Below are 15,365 nucleotides of genomic sequence, written 5' to 3'. Positions count from 1 at the left end.
TTTACCTTAAGGAGAAGGGCCCTGGAATATCACTCTATGTGTAGTACAGGTAGAAGGAAATTTAGGGGCTGACATAAGTGTGTGAACAGTTTGGGTGATACTGTCTGGCTCACGCTGTGTTATCAGATGGATGAAAGAGATTTGGAAGCAGTGCCACAGATGGTGCTGTGGCCCTGTAAGTGCAGTTCCACCCTCCTTTTACTATCATACAAAAATACCAAAGAAAGGAGAACTTCCTTTATAATGATATGTTTAAACATTGTAGAAAAACAAGACCTCGTGTCATAAGGATGGGAAGTCCTACGGAGTTGAACTTAAGTGTGGCTTCGGGGACGTGATGTGTGTGCCTGGTTTGTTATCTGCATACAAGGGTCTCAAATGGCAGGAAGGGAAGTTGGAGATTAGGTGCTAGGAAGGACTTCCTAAGAGAAAAAAGAGGTAAATCCTACAGCAGATTATTTAGGGAAGACATGAAAGCTGTCCCTTGTTTCTGATGGCCTCCCTGGCATGGCATGAGGCGAGAAGGTGGGATCTGCTCTCCAGCTTACGTTCTCTCTCCAGCTTATGGATCTGCTCTCCAGCCCTGTTTTGTGCTTGTGCTGTGCTTGTGCACATAAGCTGTACCTGCCAGTCCAGACCACCTGGGGACATGGCAAGATGAGCATAAGTTTCTGGGTGCTCAGCAGAAGGTGCTCAGTTTCTGGGTGCTCAGCAGTGCTTTGTTCCTGCAAGGAGCCAGAAGTCCTACTTGGTGTCAGTGCAGCATATGAAACACCCTCTGTAGCATTTTCCTTTGCTGAGGGTGCTCACCTGATTATATGATAGCTTCTGGGCTTGTCTTTCCTGTGTTCAGAGAGGAGAGTGTTCATTCCACTTCTAACTGTAGCAATTTGTGTCCCTTTGCATCACATGTGCTGCCAGTGTGGCATGATAGTACTTCAGATCGTGAAGGAGGGGGCCCAGAATTCAGATAGTGATGAGTTCCAGATCATTCCCATTTTTTCAGCATGTCAAGCCTACCTGAACCTTTATGCTGAGCAGGGCACTGTGGTACCCAGCTGTTTTCAGCTCCAATGGAGATCTCAAGGAAGAGGGTTTTGGTTCACTCAGGAGACACCACAGGGCACAGGCTGGTCACTAGCTGGGTGACTCTCTTTGGCTGCCAGCACTGGTGTGTCTTACATAGCTGTTCTGCCAAAGCCCCAGCTTTTGCAGCAGTGTTAATGTGGGAGGGAGATCACATCCACACCTCTAGCTGCTCCTGCATAAAAGGGATTATTCCTCTGTAGCTGTCTGCCTTTAGCAGCTTTGGTTGTACTCTATCCACATCCAGAGCAACCAGCCTCCCAAACAGTCACTGCTTCATTCTTAGAAGAAAAACCTTCAGGTGTCAAATCTGGTTTTGTTTCTCTTTTACCATCATTCCCTTTCCTGACTTACATTTGTTTATGGATTTTGTATTAGTCAGTCACAGATATTTTGTGTTGCAAACTGGGGAGAACAATTGTCATAAATAATGGTTAACAAGATAATTTCTCTCAAGTGACTCCTAGGAAGAGTACTCTTTCTGGGGTGTGCCCACTCCTATGTTAAAAATACACTGGCATCCTGCAGTGAGATTCCTGGAGTGCAACTTCACTCTAGTTTCTGAGAAGTGAGAGTGAAGTAAGAGAAAAGTGAGGCTGGAGACTGTGGAGGGACCCACGTGCAGCAGGGTCTGTGCTGTCAACCACGTCCTGTCTGCCCCTACCAGCAGCTTCAGTGGCTCCTCAGAACTTATTGGGCAGGATTTATTTGTTAACACTCCATGCTTGCCTGTGAGAGGAGAGGTAATGGCATTTTGCTATTAGTGGATCAAAACTCCGTGCTGGACCCCAGATCCACCGTCCAGCTCCCACCTGTCAGGCCATCTGCACTTGGCATCACACACCTTTGGCAGAGGCTGTTTTCTGCCCAGCCAGCCTTCCCCTCCATCCTACCTATTACTTGCTGGGTACAGAGGAATTTCTATTTCAGGATGCCTTGTTTTCCCTCGGCAGTCAGTCCTGCTGCTCAGACAACAGGAGTTGGAAACAGGCTTTGCCAAAAGAAATCAATTAAGCTGCGGGAGTGGCGAGCGCCGGTGTCACACGCCAGAGATTAGAGCCATCCATCAGTGCCAGGGTCAGGGCACAGGCAGCTGTCACCACCCCTCCAGTGAACTAGCACGGAAGCAGAGAAGTGGAACGCTGCTCTCACAGCCGATGGAAACTGAGCTGTCCCTGCTTTAGTTCCCACACTTCTGTGAAATGTCATTGAGGGATTTATTGCTGGGATTTCTGTGTTTGTTTGTTTCTTTGTGTCACCATCTCTGGGCATTTGCTTAGAAATAATTTCTTCTTCCAGGCAGGGCAGATACCAGGATAGCAACTCTTTCCTGTAAAGCTTCCTCCTGTTTCCACCATGCTTCCTTCCAAAAAAAGAATTTCCAGGCTTTCACACTACTTTTATCATTGCCACAATTCCTGGCACATTTTGTACTTTTTTAGCACAGGAATTCCAGTCAAGAAGGCTGCTCACAAAACACTAATAAAAAAAGTTCTTTCTGTAGATTTTTTTTTTTAAACACAATTCTTATATTACCATTTTCATGCTGCTTCAGAAGTCTGACATCTTAAAGAGGCTTTTAGAACATGTAGTAGTAGAGAACAGGATAGCACATCACTCTGTGCTAATAATCCAGTCATTTTGGGGACTAGTTCTATAACACAAATTTAATCCCACCATTCCAAAGTGATAAGAGAGAGAAAACAGTTAAGGATGGGTTCTGTAAGCGGTCTTAGGCACTAGCAATGATAAATACTTCAATTGTTTTTTAAACCACTCAACAACAATTCCTTCTGTGATATCACTTGACTATGTTGTTGTTTCTTTCCTGCTCTGCACCTCTGCAGAGGAGACTTAAAGCAGCTGTATTTTATTTCCAAACATCAGCACTCTGAACTGTAATTCTCTTACCTGCTTAAGATCTATTGGTGAGACTCAAGCTAGATTTTAGACTCTCTGGAAGACAATACAGTCTTGCCATGGCAGAGCCCTCTAAATTGGATCAGAAATCTGATAATTGCACGTTTATCCTCAAGCTCCATCACAGGTACCTGTGCAGCCATGCCAAAGAGCCATTTCTAAGGCTGGGAGCAGTCCAGGTTCTTCAGTCAATGGAAGTAAAAGCCCAGCACTGCTGAGAGTTGTGTCTGTGGTTTGTGTTCACCCCCTTCCTTGTTCACAGTGTGGAGCACTGGGATAAACAAAGCTTCACCCTGGAGGGCTGCAGAAGAAAACCCCACATTTGGTACTTGCTAGAAGCTCCATCAATAATTAGGAGAAATGTGGTTTTTTTTTTTTTTTTTTTTTTTTTTTTTTTTTTTTTTTTTTTTTTTTTTTTTGTTTTGTTTTTTTTTTTTGTTTTTTTTTTTTTTTTTTTTTTTTTTGTTTTTTTTTTTTTTTTTTTTTTTTTAATTAGGAAAAGGGATTCAAAAAAGTCCTTTTCCAAGATCTTACAGCTTTTGGGTAGCGGGGATATAAATCACCACAATTAGTGTGTATCAGGATCCTTTCCTGGGCAGTGAGTGCAGTGATCCTGCAGCCCTGTCCCCAGCCATGGCCACTTCCAGCTGCTGCTGAGGGAAAACCAAATTCATCTGGATTCTTCTGAAAAGCACCCTGTGCAGATGTGGGATACTCTACTTCTCAAAGGATTTTGTTGTCTTCATTTGGTTTTGTGGTTTTTCGTTTGTTTTGTTTTTTTTACTTAATCCCCGGTTTTACACCTGGAAACATTAGATTTTCTGTTCTTTTCCAGAGGTATGAAAAGATGCTTAGGATGGGTGTCCAAGTTTTATACTGGCTCAGTCCCTCTCTGCGTGATAGAGGCTGATATTTTTTGCCAAGGACACAGCAATGCAGATCAGGCAGCAGGATGCAACTGCTGTGTGGATCCCTGGTGCAGCCAGAGCAGGAATCAAGAGCTGCACTGATGCAGCAATTCAGAACAGAAGAATTCAAGTCTTTAACCAGTGACCACTCAGCACTTGAGAGCCTGCAAGCCTCAATCATTCACCCCTTTGTTTGCGTGTTAAGAATCAAGTTATTTAAACAACTCAAGCAGGTACTTCTTTTCTCCTAAAATGAAAATTAAACATTTAATAAGAAAAGAAATTTACTCTTAACACCTTTGATCTGATGTGGAAGCTCTTGCTGAGTAGAAGTGCTGGTGGACATTTCATTTTAAAAGTGGTGTGTACAAACACTAGAAAAAAAATCCTCTTTACAGAGGAGATAGCAGAATCCACAAAAAGAACCATCCCTAGTCCAGACACTTCTGCTGTCTTAAACATGGCACATCTTCCTATTGCATTACAGGAAAAATGAGAATAATCCATTTTCAGGCTCTTTCTTCTGCCTCATACAGGCTTATTTTTAGCCTTTTGCAGAACTGGATATAAAATTATCTCCCAGTTCTTCTATTGCAGCCATTTGAAAGTGTCTGACCTTATTTTTGCTTTGCAGATTCTATTATGTGGGACAGGGGAAGGACTCACAGAGTTGTCAAACCTCCCTTTCTCTCATTTTTCTGTGGCAGCAGCTGGAGACAGAAAAGACCCACCAGGTGACCTGATGCTGTTGCCAGCAAAGTCCAGAGTCCCCTCCATTAACCATTTCCCAGGTATTGAAGTGGCATCTGACATGCTGAGTGTGCTCCATTCTGGTAGCTTGCATTGCCAAAAAGAACATTCCTTCTCTGAAATAGCTGGAGCTGTATCACAAGGGGCTTTAAGATGCTGGACACTTATTTTAGAGAGATGTGTCAGTGCTGCATTGAGTTTGGATTTGAGGATTTCAGGAGCTGCTAAAGTGGATTTTAACAACTCCCAAAAAGGGATATTTGAGAACAATTTGCTCACTGCTGATACTCAGCTGTTTATGGGGAGGAATATCATTGCTTCATTTGTTTTGACTTTACAAGAGACCAATAATTAAACATTTCCTACAGTGGTAGAAACTCACAATGTTTTTTTAGTCCAGATAAGATATTGTTGGCCTTTGAAGACACATGAATTTTCAGTAAAAAGCCCAGATTAAGATGCAGAGGATCTGTGGTGATGGAAGGAGAGAAGCAAGCAGTGAGTTCTGAGTATCTGAGAGAGGCATGATAAAAACTCACAGACTGCAGATGGAACTAGATTAGACTATTAGATGGTTTATATGGAACCCGTGGTAAGAATACAAAGGGGAGAGGTGGTGAAAATGTAAGTAGTTCTACGACTGGTTGAAAAAGCTCCTTGTAGAGCTCTTGGTTCCTCACCTGTTTACTGGCCATGTTTGTAACTCCATAAACAGTTAGCAAAACCAAGAATGTAACAGCTTGGGACTTGAATTTTAAGTGCTGGTTTGCTGCTGCAGTTGGGAGCTGCTGGAGTCATGCAGATGGAAAATAGTCTCATATAGAAGAATTGCTGATTTGTTGTGTCACTTCAGCCAACCTGTGGATTTCCTGCAGGTCAGGCAGGGAGGTGTCAAAGGTCAGTGTGGCTGTTCACAGGCAGTTTGGGCTCAGCTGTGATCCTTACACGGTGTTTGAAATGCTCTGTCAGAGTTCAGCATTGGCAGCAGGAGCTTTGCTTTAGCCCAGGCAGAAGGACGGGGGCAGCTGGTGCTGGCACAGCTCTGGGAACCCCTGAGCTGTGGAAGGGGCTGTGGGCAGAGCTCTGGGTTCTCCAAAACCACCCATTCCCCGCCAGACTGACCTTCCCAGGTTCATCCCCCGTGCCAGAGAAAGGAAGCAATATTCCTACACTGTTCCTAGCTATTTAATGCTCTCCCACAGCAAGAATGGAACTTCTCTATGTGCCTTATGCTGTAGGAAAGACAAAGCTCATTTTTCCAGGAGCTCCAGATCAAGAACTGCTTGGGAGTCCTCCTGCTGTGTTGGCTACTGACTCTCTGCTGTGAGCCCCAAGAAGTCAGACATTGTCCCTAGAATGCTCATCAGCTGTAAAACAGGATTGAAGGCACTTTCCCACAATGTACAAGGGGCACTGAAATCATATGCTACCAATGGACTCAGCATGTCAATTGGTGTTGGCATTGCAAAGGAGAATTCTTGGCATAGAGGGACTTTGCCATGCAGGAGGAGATTTTAAATTCTCACTGAGACAGATTCTTTGCTAAGGCTGCCCTGGCACAGAGACAAAATCTGATCAGATCCCACGCAGGTAACTGGAGCACTGAGCAGAAGGCAGCAGCCTTCCAAGCAAGAAAGAATCTCTGGCACAAGGAAATGGAAGAAATAATGAAAAATTCAGCTGTGCTGCTTCCTGATGTCAGGGCATTTTGCAAATGTATTGGCTTTTATGAGCAGCAATGACCTCTCCTTGTGAAGCAGTCTGCAAGGCAGATACTGTGACTGTGGGTGTGTTAGAGCAATTTACTTGTGGCTGGGTCCTTGAGCTGGGCCAGGCTTTAACCCCAGCAAGTCCCTCACAGCCACTCACTCCCTGCCCCTCCAGTGCATTGGGAGAATTGGAAGGGTAGGAGTTGAAAAACGTGTGGGTTGAGTACAGACAGTTTAATAGGGAAAGCAAAAGCTGCACCACAAACAAAGCAAAGCAAAACAAAACAAGGAATTCACTCCCCACTTCCCATGGCAGGTGGGTGTTCAGCCATCCCCCCTCAGAGCAGGGCCCCTTTGCACACAAATTACATGCAAGGACAAACACCTTCACTCCAAACATGCTCCCTTCCTCCTTCTTCCCCCACTTTATATACAGAGCACAGCATCATAAGGTGTGGAATATCAGTTTGGGTCTCCTGTCCTGGCTCTATCTCCTCCCAGCTTCCCATGGACACCCAATTCCTCACCAGCATGGCAGGACAAGGAGCAGAAAAGGCCTTGGCTCCGTGCAAACCCTGTTCAGGAATAACAAAAACATCTCTTTATTATCACCCATGTTCAGCACAAATCCAAAACTCAATCCACTAGAGACACTGAGAAGAAAATTCAATCTAATCTACTCCAGCCAAACCCAGTACAGCCTGAATGACATCTTTGAGAGAAACAGGGACAAACTGCTGGAGTATTACCTCCACTGCTCCAGTAAGGAGTGTCTTAAGTGCTCTGGCTTGGTCATTCCCAAAGTTTCTGTCAGACCACTACAAGCCACGTGGGGATTGCCAGGACTGTTACAGTGGAGTGGAATGGATGGATGTTTCCTTGAGGCCTCCAGGCCATGTTGGACAGGGCTTGGAGCAACCTGGTCTACTGGAATGTGTCCCTGTCCACGGCAAGGGGTTGGATGAGATGGTCTTCAAGGTCCCTTTCAACCCAACTCCTTCCATGGTTCTATTATTTCCCACACCTGGTAGCTCAGAGGTTGGTGAAAAGAGCTGTAGCATGAGGCAGTTCTTTTGGAGGATAAGAAGTATGTTTTTAATCAAGTGCCATCAGGAAGTTCTACAGGATTTTCTATTTTAAGATTTAATAAGATTTAATTTTAAGATTTTTTTTTTCGTTCTTACCTGCTTTTTATGTCATGTTTTTTCTCCCTTGCCATCCAATCATTCAATCAAAAGTGAGGCACTCCACTCCTCTTTTCTCCATTATTTCAGAGGATGTAAGTGTATGTTGTTACACACATCTTCCGTGGCACTAAAACCCTCCACCTCAATACTGAGCCCGTCAATATCTGGCAGAATTATACTTACAGAGACAGACTCAGGCACAAAGTTTCAAGACCCACATCTTCACAGACTTCAGGGGGTCTGTGGCAGAGTACCCCCACAGACTGCTGAGCTCTGGAGCTCATTTCCATCCAGGTCCTTGGGACCCTGATTGGTGCTGTAAACTGCTCATCCTCACATCTGTTCTGCTGCAGCTGCCTGGGAAAATAGCAGGAAAGGTTATTGATTTTTCCTTTATGGCAGTTTTCTCCTCAGTAAAGATACATGAAAGAGGAAAAAGTGAAGCTGACCCATGTTTCTGCCTCTGGAGACAAATCTGCACCTGGATTAAATGAACAGATGGAAAATACTCACAGTCTGTGAAGCTTTAAGGGGCTGAACCAAATAGAGGGGGAAATATATTTGCTGTACATGATTATCATATTTTGTTTGCTAAGCCCACTGACATGCAGGAAGAAAAGGGGATTTGAGCCAATTCATTTCTTCAGTGCAGCTGGAGGAGCCCCTGTCCCCAGCAGAGAGCTGTCACCCCACAGTGACTGAGCAATGCAGGGGGAAGGGCAGCTGTGCAGGAGGGCTGGGCACAGCCAGCTCCTGTGAGAGCCTTGGGGAGGAGAGCTGCAGGTGCACAGAGCCCCTGGCTGGGGATGAGGGCACGGGCAGCTAGCAGCCACAGTGAGCACTGTTCCTGCTCCAAAACAAACTCCTCCTGTGCCAGATGATTGGCTGAATTTTGTTAGAGTTCTCTTAGCATCCTTTTCCTCCAGCGAACTGACCTCAGCTCTATCAACAGCCCGTTCCTGCAGGCTGGATAACCTGTCAGATGCATCAGGAAGCTCAGTGCTTGGACTATTTTTAACTGTGCCATCCTATCCTTGTGCCACTCACAGGGAGCTCTAGGCTGATGTATCACTGTTGCTGTCCTTCCCTTTCAGTCCCTGTTTCCAGCTGCAGCCTGCTTGGAGTCTGAAGTTCTGTAGGAATTCATGTTGTCAATCACTTCTTGTCCCAGATTTCCTGACTTCACCATCAAAACAGCTTGAGGTCAGTCAGAGCAGGAGCTGCTCTCTGGGAGCAATCCTTGATTCTGCTGTTCTTACTGAAGGTAACAGGTCATAGTGAGGATTAATGTTCTGCAGCCTTTTTTGAGGAGGAGTTGGAGGCTGTGGCAGTTTGTTCAGCATCCTAGGAGAACTGCTATGGAGCAGGGAACCAAAGCTATCTTCTTCCAGCTGTAAGTGAAATTGGAACTGTGCTTGGCTACTGCAGGGCAGCAATGGCTAACCCAGTTAACCTGCTGAACTGTTACCAAAAACTCTATAATGAAGGGCATAGAAGGTACACACTTGAACTGGAGTGTACAGCCTGCTGGGTTTGCTCCTCCTGAAGTGTCTGGTGAAAAGATGCTGCAGGACTGGGACCAGTGTTTGCACTCAGGGTGTGCAGAGTCCAGCTGAGAGATTTCTGGTTTGTTTTGGCTTCTGCAGTGAGCAAAATAGTGAAAGAACAGCTGTGGCTTTGATTTGTTACAGGGGCTGCTCCAGCTCTCCTACTCCATAACTCTTTCATCAGTTATCTGCAGAATTAGTGATAACAGCAGCATCAGTGCAAGTCCCTTCCTGTGTTCACAGATCAGTTGATAAAATTCACTCTTACAGCAGGTGTGGAGCTGCAAGTGACCATCCTTAGCCTCTGTTTTCCTTGTCCAATCTCAGGCAGCAACATCAGCTCTGAGTGCTGCTGTTTCAGTAGCTGGAATTTCAGACTGCTGCATCTGGCTGGGCTGCCCATCATCCCTGAGGCACGGGTGGAGGGTGGTGTTGCTCTGATGCAAAAAACACCCTTTAACTGGCTGTATTTGGAAATAGATTTGCTTTTCATAGATTAAGGCCATAAAGTCTCCTTACCTTTCAAGGATGTCTGGCTGTGAACTTTTCATCACCTAAAATTTCAGGTTTCAGTGTGTTTACAAGGCCTTTTGGAGATGTTTTTGACCTCCCAGCATCTGAGGAAGTCCAGACAGGAGGAATCTGCCGGGGGCTGCCATTAGTGACTGGTCCCCCTGTGTCCCTTCCTAAAGCACTGCTTCAAACAGGCACTTGATGACACATTGCAGTAGAAACACAGAATTCTCTCCACTGAAATTAAGGAGAAGGATCCTTAATCACTGGCAGGGATTGCTGCTAAATCCAGTGGTCCAGCTGCCCCTATAGCCCCTGTACTTCTGTCTGCTGAATGAGATCCAGCTCAACAACTCAATACTAAAACACTGCTGCTCAATAACTCAAAAACTGATTTATTTTCAGGCTAGAAGGACCCTACTGGAGCATTTTATTGTTGGTTGTAAAAATTAAGTGATGTTAAGTACAGCAGGCTGTAAAAACCAGGACAACATTTCCTAATTTGCTTCTCAGATACAAAAGCCAGAGTCTGGCTTGTTTAGATAGCAAGAAAACTGGGCTTTGGGAAAGCTGCAGGATACTGAAATACAGGTGGTGTTTAACTTAGGCATGAAACTTGACATGAACTGGGCTGGCAGCATTCTCAAAAGCTTTCTGTAAGCACAGCCTTGGGCACAGCAGTGCTCCACACACTGAGCTGTGTCCTCCTTCCTGACACCCTGCTGCTGGCTGGAGCTCAGGGACAGAGGTGGCCCATCCCTGGAGCTCAGCAGGACAGTCAGTGGCACACACATCCCCACCAGTGCTCCTTACAGCTGGAGCAGACAGATGAGCAGTGGATCTGGGTTCTCCCCTTGCTGGCCCACGGAAGGAGCAGAAGGTTCTTGGACTGGATGTAGGCAGCAGGAATTCTTTCAAATCCCTGGCACTGCTCAGCAGTGCTGGCTGCACTACAACCTGTAATCTCCATTAGCTGCTGGCCTGGGGACCAGCAAGGCTGGAAGGGACAGAGCATTTGGAGAATAATCCTGCCCAGTTCCTGAAATAGAGCATAGCTGACCTGTAAAAGATCCTGGCCAGTCATCTGTTATCTTAAATTGGCTGTCTTGTCCTCATGCAGATCTCTAACCGGCCGAGGTGCAGTGAAATTAGATCCATTTTACATAGCATAAATATTTAACAGCTCTAGAGCATGTAGTTTAATATTAAACAGACAGTCTTATAAATACTTCAGAATTATAGATGCTGTCACAGTACATGGAAATTACTTGATAGGATCTAGGAGAAATATTTAGGTTTGACAGGAGAGGAAGTGATGGAGTTGGAGAGAATCAGCCACATTTTTAACTGCTAGAGGAGTACGTAAAAAAAACCAAAAAAGTTGTACAGCTTCTGTTCTTGAAAAGCAATTTGGGTGAGTTTCCTCCTCCAGAAATAATAGACTGGTTCCCACCCTGCTCTCTTCAAGGAAAAAAAACATTCACAATCTTAAAAAAACACTGCAGAGCAAACAGAACAATTTAGGAGCCAAAGTTCAGTGATCCATTCAGTGTGGGATTATCGTTATTAGAAAGGCAAGTGGTACTTAATGAGGGATTTAGATGCTCTTGAGCCTTGTTATTTTAAGCCCATGTACTACATTTTGCCACCTAAGAGAGTTTAAAATTTATTATTTGAAGGTTTGCTTTAAAAAAAGTAAACAAAATCCCACCTGACCCATAAACTGAGCCCCACTGCCACTGGTTGTGGCAGTGACCACTGTTTGCAGCACAGGGCTTCAGAGGGACTGAGGAGGCACTGTCCCAAATTTGGGGACTGTTTCAGTTCTCTCTCCTGTCCACCAGCTTCGTGTGTGATCCCTGAAAGTCATTTCTCTCCCCAGCAGGTTCACAAGTCATGTGCAGTCTAATTTCCCATCAAATCTTTGAAAAGCATTTCAAGATTAGCCCCTCCAGGCCTCTGTTCCCATCTGTGAAACAGAGATAAAGCAGAACTTGAGAGAAATGTGTTAAAAGGTGGTACATTTTATCCCATAGGAGGCTGAACTGTTATTCAAGCAGGAAAGTTGTGTTTATTTCCAGTTGTGTCAGCAATGCAGGTCCATGTTCAAGTCATGGCAAAACTAACTTTTTCTGTATAGATTCTGTGTCCTCTAAGAACGTGGAATGATGTGGCAAGGGATAGGACTTTCAAACATTATGGCTCACTCAAACCCCTGGAGTTTTAGTGTTCTGTGATAGGTTTGTGACATTCCATAGCTTGCTTCCTAGTTTTGAAGTTGGCTGTAGCATTCCCAGATAGTTTTCTCTGATGTGTTCTGCACAATTCCAATGTTCAATACAATGTGATTTCCAGTGCAGTGGGGTTACCAAGAATGGGAATTGTACGAAGAAACTTGGGTCAGCTCTTCCATCAGAAATATTTTGGTTTATAGCCTGGAAAAGCAGAAAAAGCACAGAGGTTTCTATGCACCTTGGAGACCTGAGGGGTTGGTGTGAAGTTAAGAGCTGTGGGCTGAATGGGACCAATTCCTGATGCAGAGATTTCTTGGAAGGTGTCCCCTGAGTACTGCTTAATTTTTATCCTGGAACGTGTTTGAATCCATTTCGGTGAAAAACAGTGTTCTGAGTCACGTAGTGTCTTGGTTTGGAAAGACAGGTGTCTGCTAAGGAAGGCAGGAGCCTCCCCTGAAATGGAAAAATGTAAACCCCTTCCCTCCAAATTGTTACAAATTTGAAATTAAGGGGGGCTCTTAGGCAAAAAATATGGGCGGAGGAATAACAGTTCTTTATTAGGGAAGAAAATTAAAAAATAAATAAATAAACAATGCAGTGAACCAAAACAACACTGACAGAGTCAGAATACAACCTGACACCCTGCTGGACAGGGTGTTGGCAGCAGTCCAATTGGAATTGAGGCTGCAGCCCTCCTGGAATGACAGGTGTGGTTCTGTTGGAGCAGTGATCCTGTAGAAAAGGGTGCAGTCTTCCTGCAGTGGAGGAGGCAGCTGTTCCTCTGGGAAATGCAGTGCAGGAAAAGCCGTGCTGGTGTTCCAGAAACTCCAGATTATATCCAGGTAGGAATGCTTGGCTCCTCCCGCTGGGCGGAGCATCTCACAGTAGGATATTACAGTTCTTATCAGTCATGCAGTGTCACTCAATGGCCCATTATCAGCAGATGTCTCACTTGAGAAAGGATTGGTTGTGAAAGGGATAAGGAAAACTGCCCACTTAACAGAAGACAACTGCTATAGAGATGGTAATAGAATATATCTTGCTTCCCAATCTGGGACAGGTACAAAGTGTGGTGGAGAGCCACAACTAAGTTTTAATGTGTCCAAAGGAGTGTGATGCTTCCTGAGAATCTGTCACCTGACAGGGCCTCAGGCAGTGGCAGCTCTGTGATGTTCCCTGTGCACCTGTCCGAGGGTTTCACTGATGCAGAGTGAAGCTGCCTTTGACAGCAGAGGTACAAACCACTGCTGTGGCAGCTTGGTTCTTGCTTTGAAAGACAGGTGTCTGCTAAGGAAGGCAGGAGCCTCCCTTGGAATGGAAAATGTAACCCCCTTCCTCCAGATTATTATAACTTTGAAATTAAGGGGCTTTCAGGCAGAGATATAAGAAAAGGAATAACAGTTCCTTCCCAGGGTGTATAACAAGGCGAGCACAGAGCAGCAGCAGCAGCAGCAGCAGCAGCAGCAGCAGCAGCAGCAGCAGCAGCAGCACAAACCCAGCCCAGCCCGGCCCGGCTGCGGGGAGAAGGGACCTTCCCCTTGCTGCAGTTCCGGGCGCGGCCGCCAGGGGCGCTGCTGGCTCCCGGCGGGCAGGGCGGGGGCAGTGCTGCCCCGCGCCGGCAGGGGGCGCTGTGGCGCGGGCTCGGCCTCATCTCCCTCACGGCAACAATGGCGGGCACAGCCTGTGGGGTGGCATGGAGGAGGGACTTCCTTTATGAACCCTCGGGGGCAGCCGAGCCTGGTACCCCCTCGGAACAGCAAAAGGAGATGGAGCAGGAACCTTGGAGAAGCAAGGTGGAAAGGCAGGGAGGAGCAATATCCCGGGGTGGTGGATGATGTGACAGAAATTCCGCAGCTGTAGCTGTAACCGCCTGCAGTCCCGGCAGGCAGGGAGTGTGGGGTACGGTGTTCAAAAAACCCTGGAGCAGAAGCAGAGGCACAGCAGGGCTGGGCAGCAGCAGCCCGGCTCCCGAACAGGGCCGGGAGAGGCTCCCTGGGAGGGGAAGGGGCTCGGGGATCCCGGGGTTTCCCTGAGGCACCCCAGCAGACGGTGAAGGGTCCTTTGGTGTTCGTAAGGTCCCAGTTCCATGGCTGCTCCCACAAGCAGAGGCTCACCCATGGCAGAAGAAGCAGGACCGGGCTGGGCTCCAGAGGTGGCAGTGAATTCCCTTCCCCAAGCAGCAGCTCTACCATCCTTCTCCTCCAAAAAGCAAGAAAGCCAGCATCAGCCCCAGCCCCTTTTTTTTCCCCCAGCCCAATTCTTCCAGTATCTCTGCCTTTCCCAGAGAAACCCCCAGGTAAAAAGAGAGAGCAGCCAGCTGGACCCCTCCCCTGAGCTGTGGCCACTTTTGCCTCTCTTAAGTACCTGGTCGTTATTGTCTACTAGCAACACATATAGCAGGAAATTCTTTTAGAGAAATAAACAAAAATAAAAGTCCTAAACCACAACACTGGCACAGCTGACCTCCACTGGTAGGTGGAGACTCTCCCTTTGTAACTCAGATTTATTTATGCTCCTACTGCCCAAGTACAGCCAGAGAGCCCTCGGGTAAAGCACTCACACAGCCACATCAGGGCAGGTCTGTAGGTGTGCTTGGGGTTTCCCTGTGATGGAAGAATCCAGGTGTTCCCACTGAGGTCAGTGAGCACCTGAGCTAGAAAGCGAGTTCCAAAGGTCTCAGAGTGTGAGGATGACACCTCTGACAGTTCCCACGGGGCCCTGCTGTGTGTGTCACTGTCAAAGACACTCACTCCTGTCCCTGAGTAGCAAGAGCAGCGTGGGAGGGGATGGGAGAGGAGCTGCTGCTGAGGAAGGTTGAATTTTCCAGGGCACGTACTGCAAGGACAAGTAGCAGGTGCAAGGGATGGACTTGGCAGGGCTATTGCTGCTGTCCCTGGGTCCCACAGAGCAGACAGGAGCTATCCCCTGGCTGCCCTCATCCCAGGAGCTGCAGGACAGCTCCTGCCTGGTGACACAGCACTTCCTGCCACACGCTGTCCATTACCCAGAGCAGGTGCCTGGAACAACAGCAGGTCTTCAGGAGCTGTAAACTGAAAGACAACTCACTTTTTCTTCACTTAATTTTTATCAGTGATGACTGTTTACATTTGTGCTGTCAGGCTGAAGGACACCAACAACCACTGTGCAATCTTCTACTGGCTTAGGGAAATAGTAGCTACCTGGATGCCTTTGGGACCTTCCCAAATCCTTGTCAATTAGTGCCAGCAGTGTTACTTGGCATGTTCCAGCCATTGTCAGCACTGCTGTCAGGCACTCCTGTGTGACAAGGTTTCAGCTTTATACCATTGTGGAGGACAGTTATTAATGTCCCACTTCTTTAGACACTGTTAAGCAAGCAAAACCTGGATTTACCAGCCTGGTATGTTATTAGGAATCCATTTCTTTGCTAATTGCAGCTCTCACACAACACTTTTGTTTTCTCTTCACCAGGGTGAATCAGTTTGTGATGCCACCAGCCTCTGTGAAAGTCTGAGACGGTGAGTGACCCAAA

The 15,365-nt window shown here is 46.5% G+C and overlaps 1 protein-coding gene across 1 annotated transcript in view; it reads left to right on the top strand.

The window, feature by feature from the left end:
• The window catches only part of SPNS2 (SPNS lysolipid transporter 2, sphingosine-1-phosphate), a 134,594-nt gene that overhangs the window by 114,352 nt on the left and 4,877 nt on the right, over nt 1-15,365 (top strand). The window contains exon 12 of the mRNA XM_053961541.1: nt 15,305-15,351. Coding sequence (XP_053817516.1) covers nt 15,305-15,347 — 43 coding nt within the window. The 3' untranslated portion in view covers nt 15,348-15,351. The remainder of the gene's footprint in view (nt 1-15,304; nt 15,352-15,365) is intronic.

Source organism: Vidua chalybeata, chromosome 20 (assembly GCF_026979565.1).
Source record: "Vidua chalybeata isolate OUT-0048 chromosome 20, bVidCha1 merged haplotype, whole genome shotgun sequence".
Classification (NCBI taxonomy): Eukaryota; Metazoa; Chordata; class Aves; order Passeriformes; family Viduidae; genus Vidua; species Vidua chalybeata.
The sequence above is the reverse complement of the archived record's forward strand: the minus strand, read 5'-3'. Positions and strand labels throughout refer to the sequence as shown.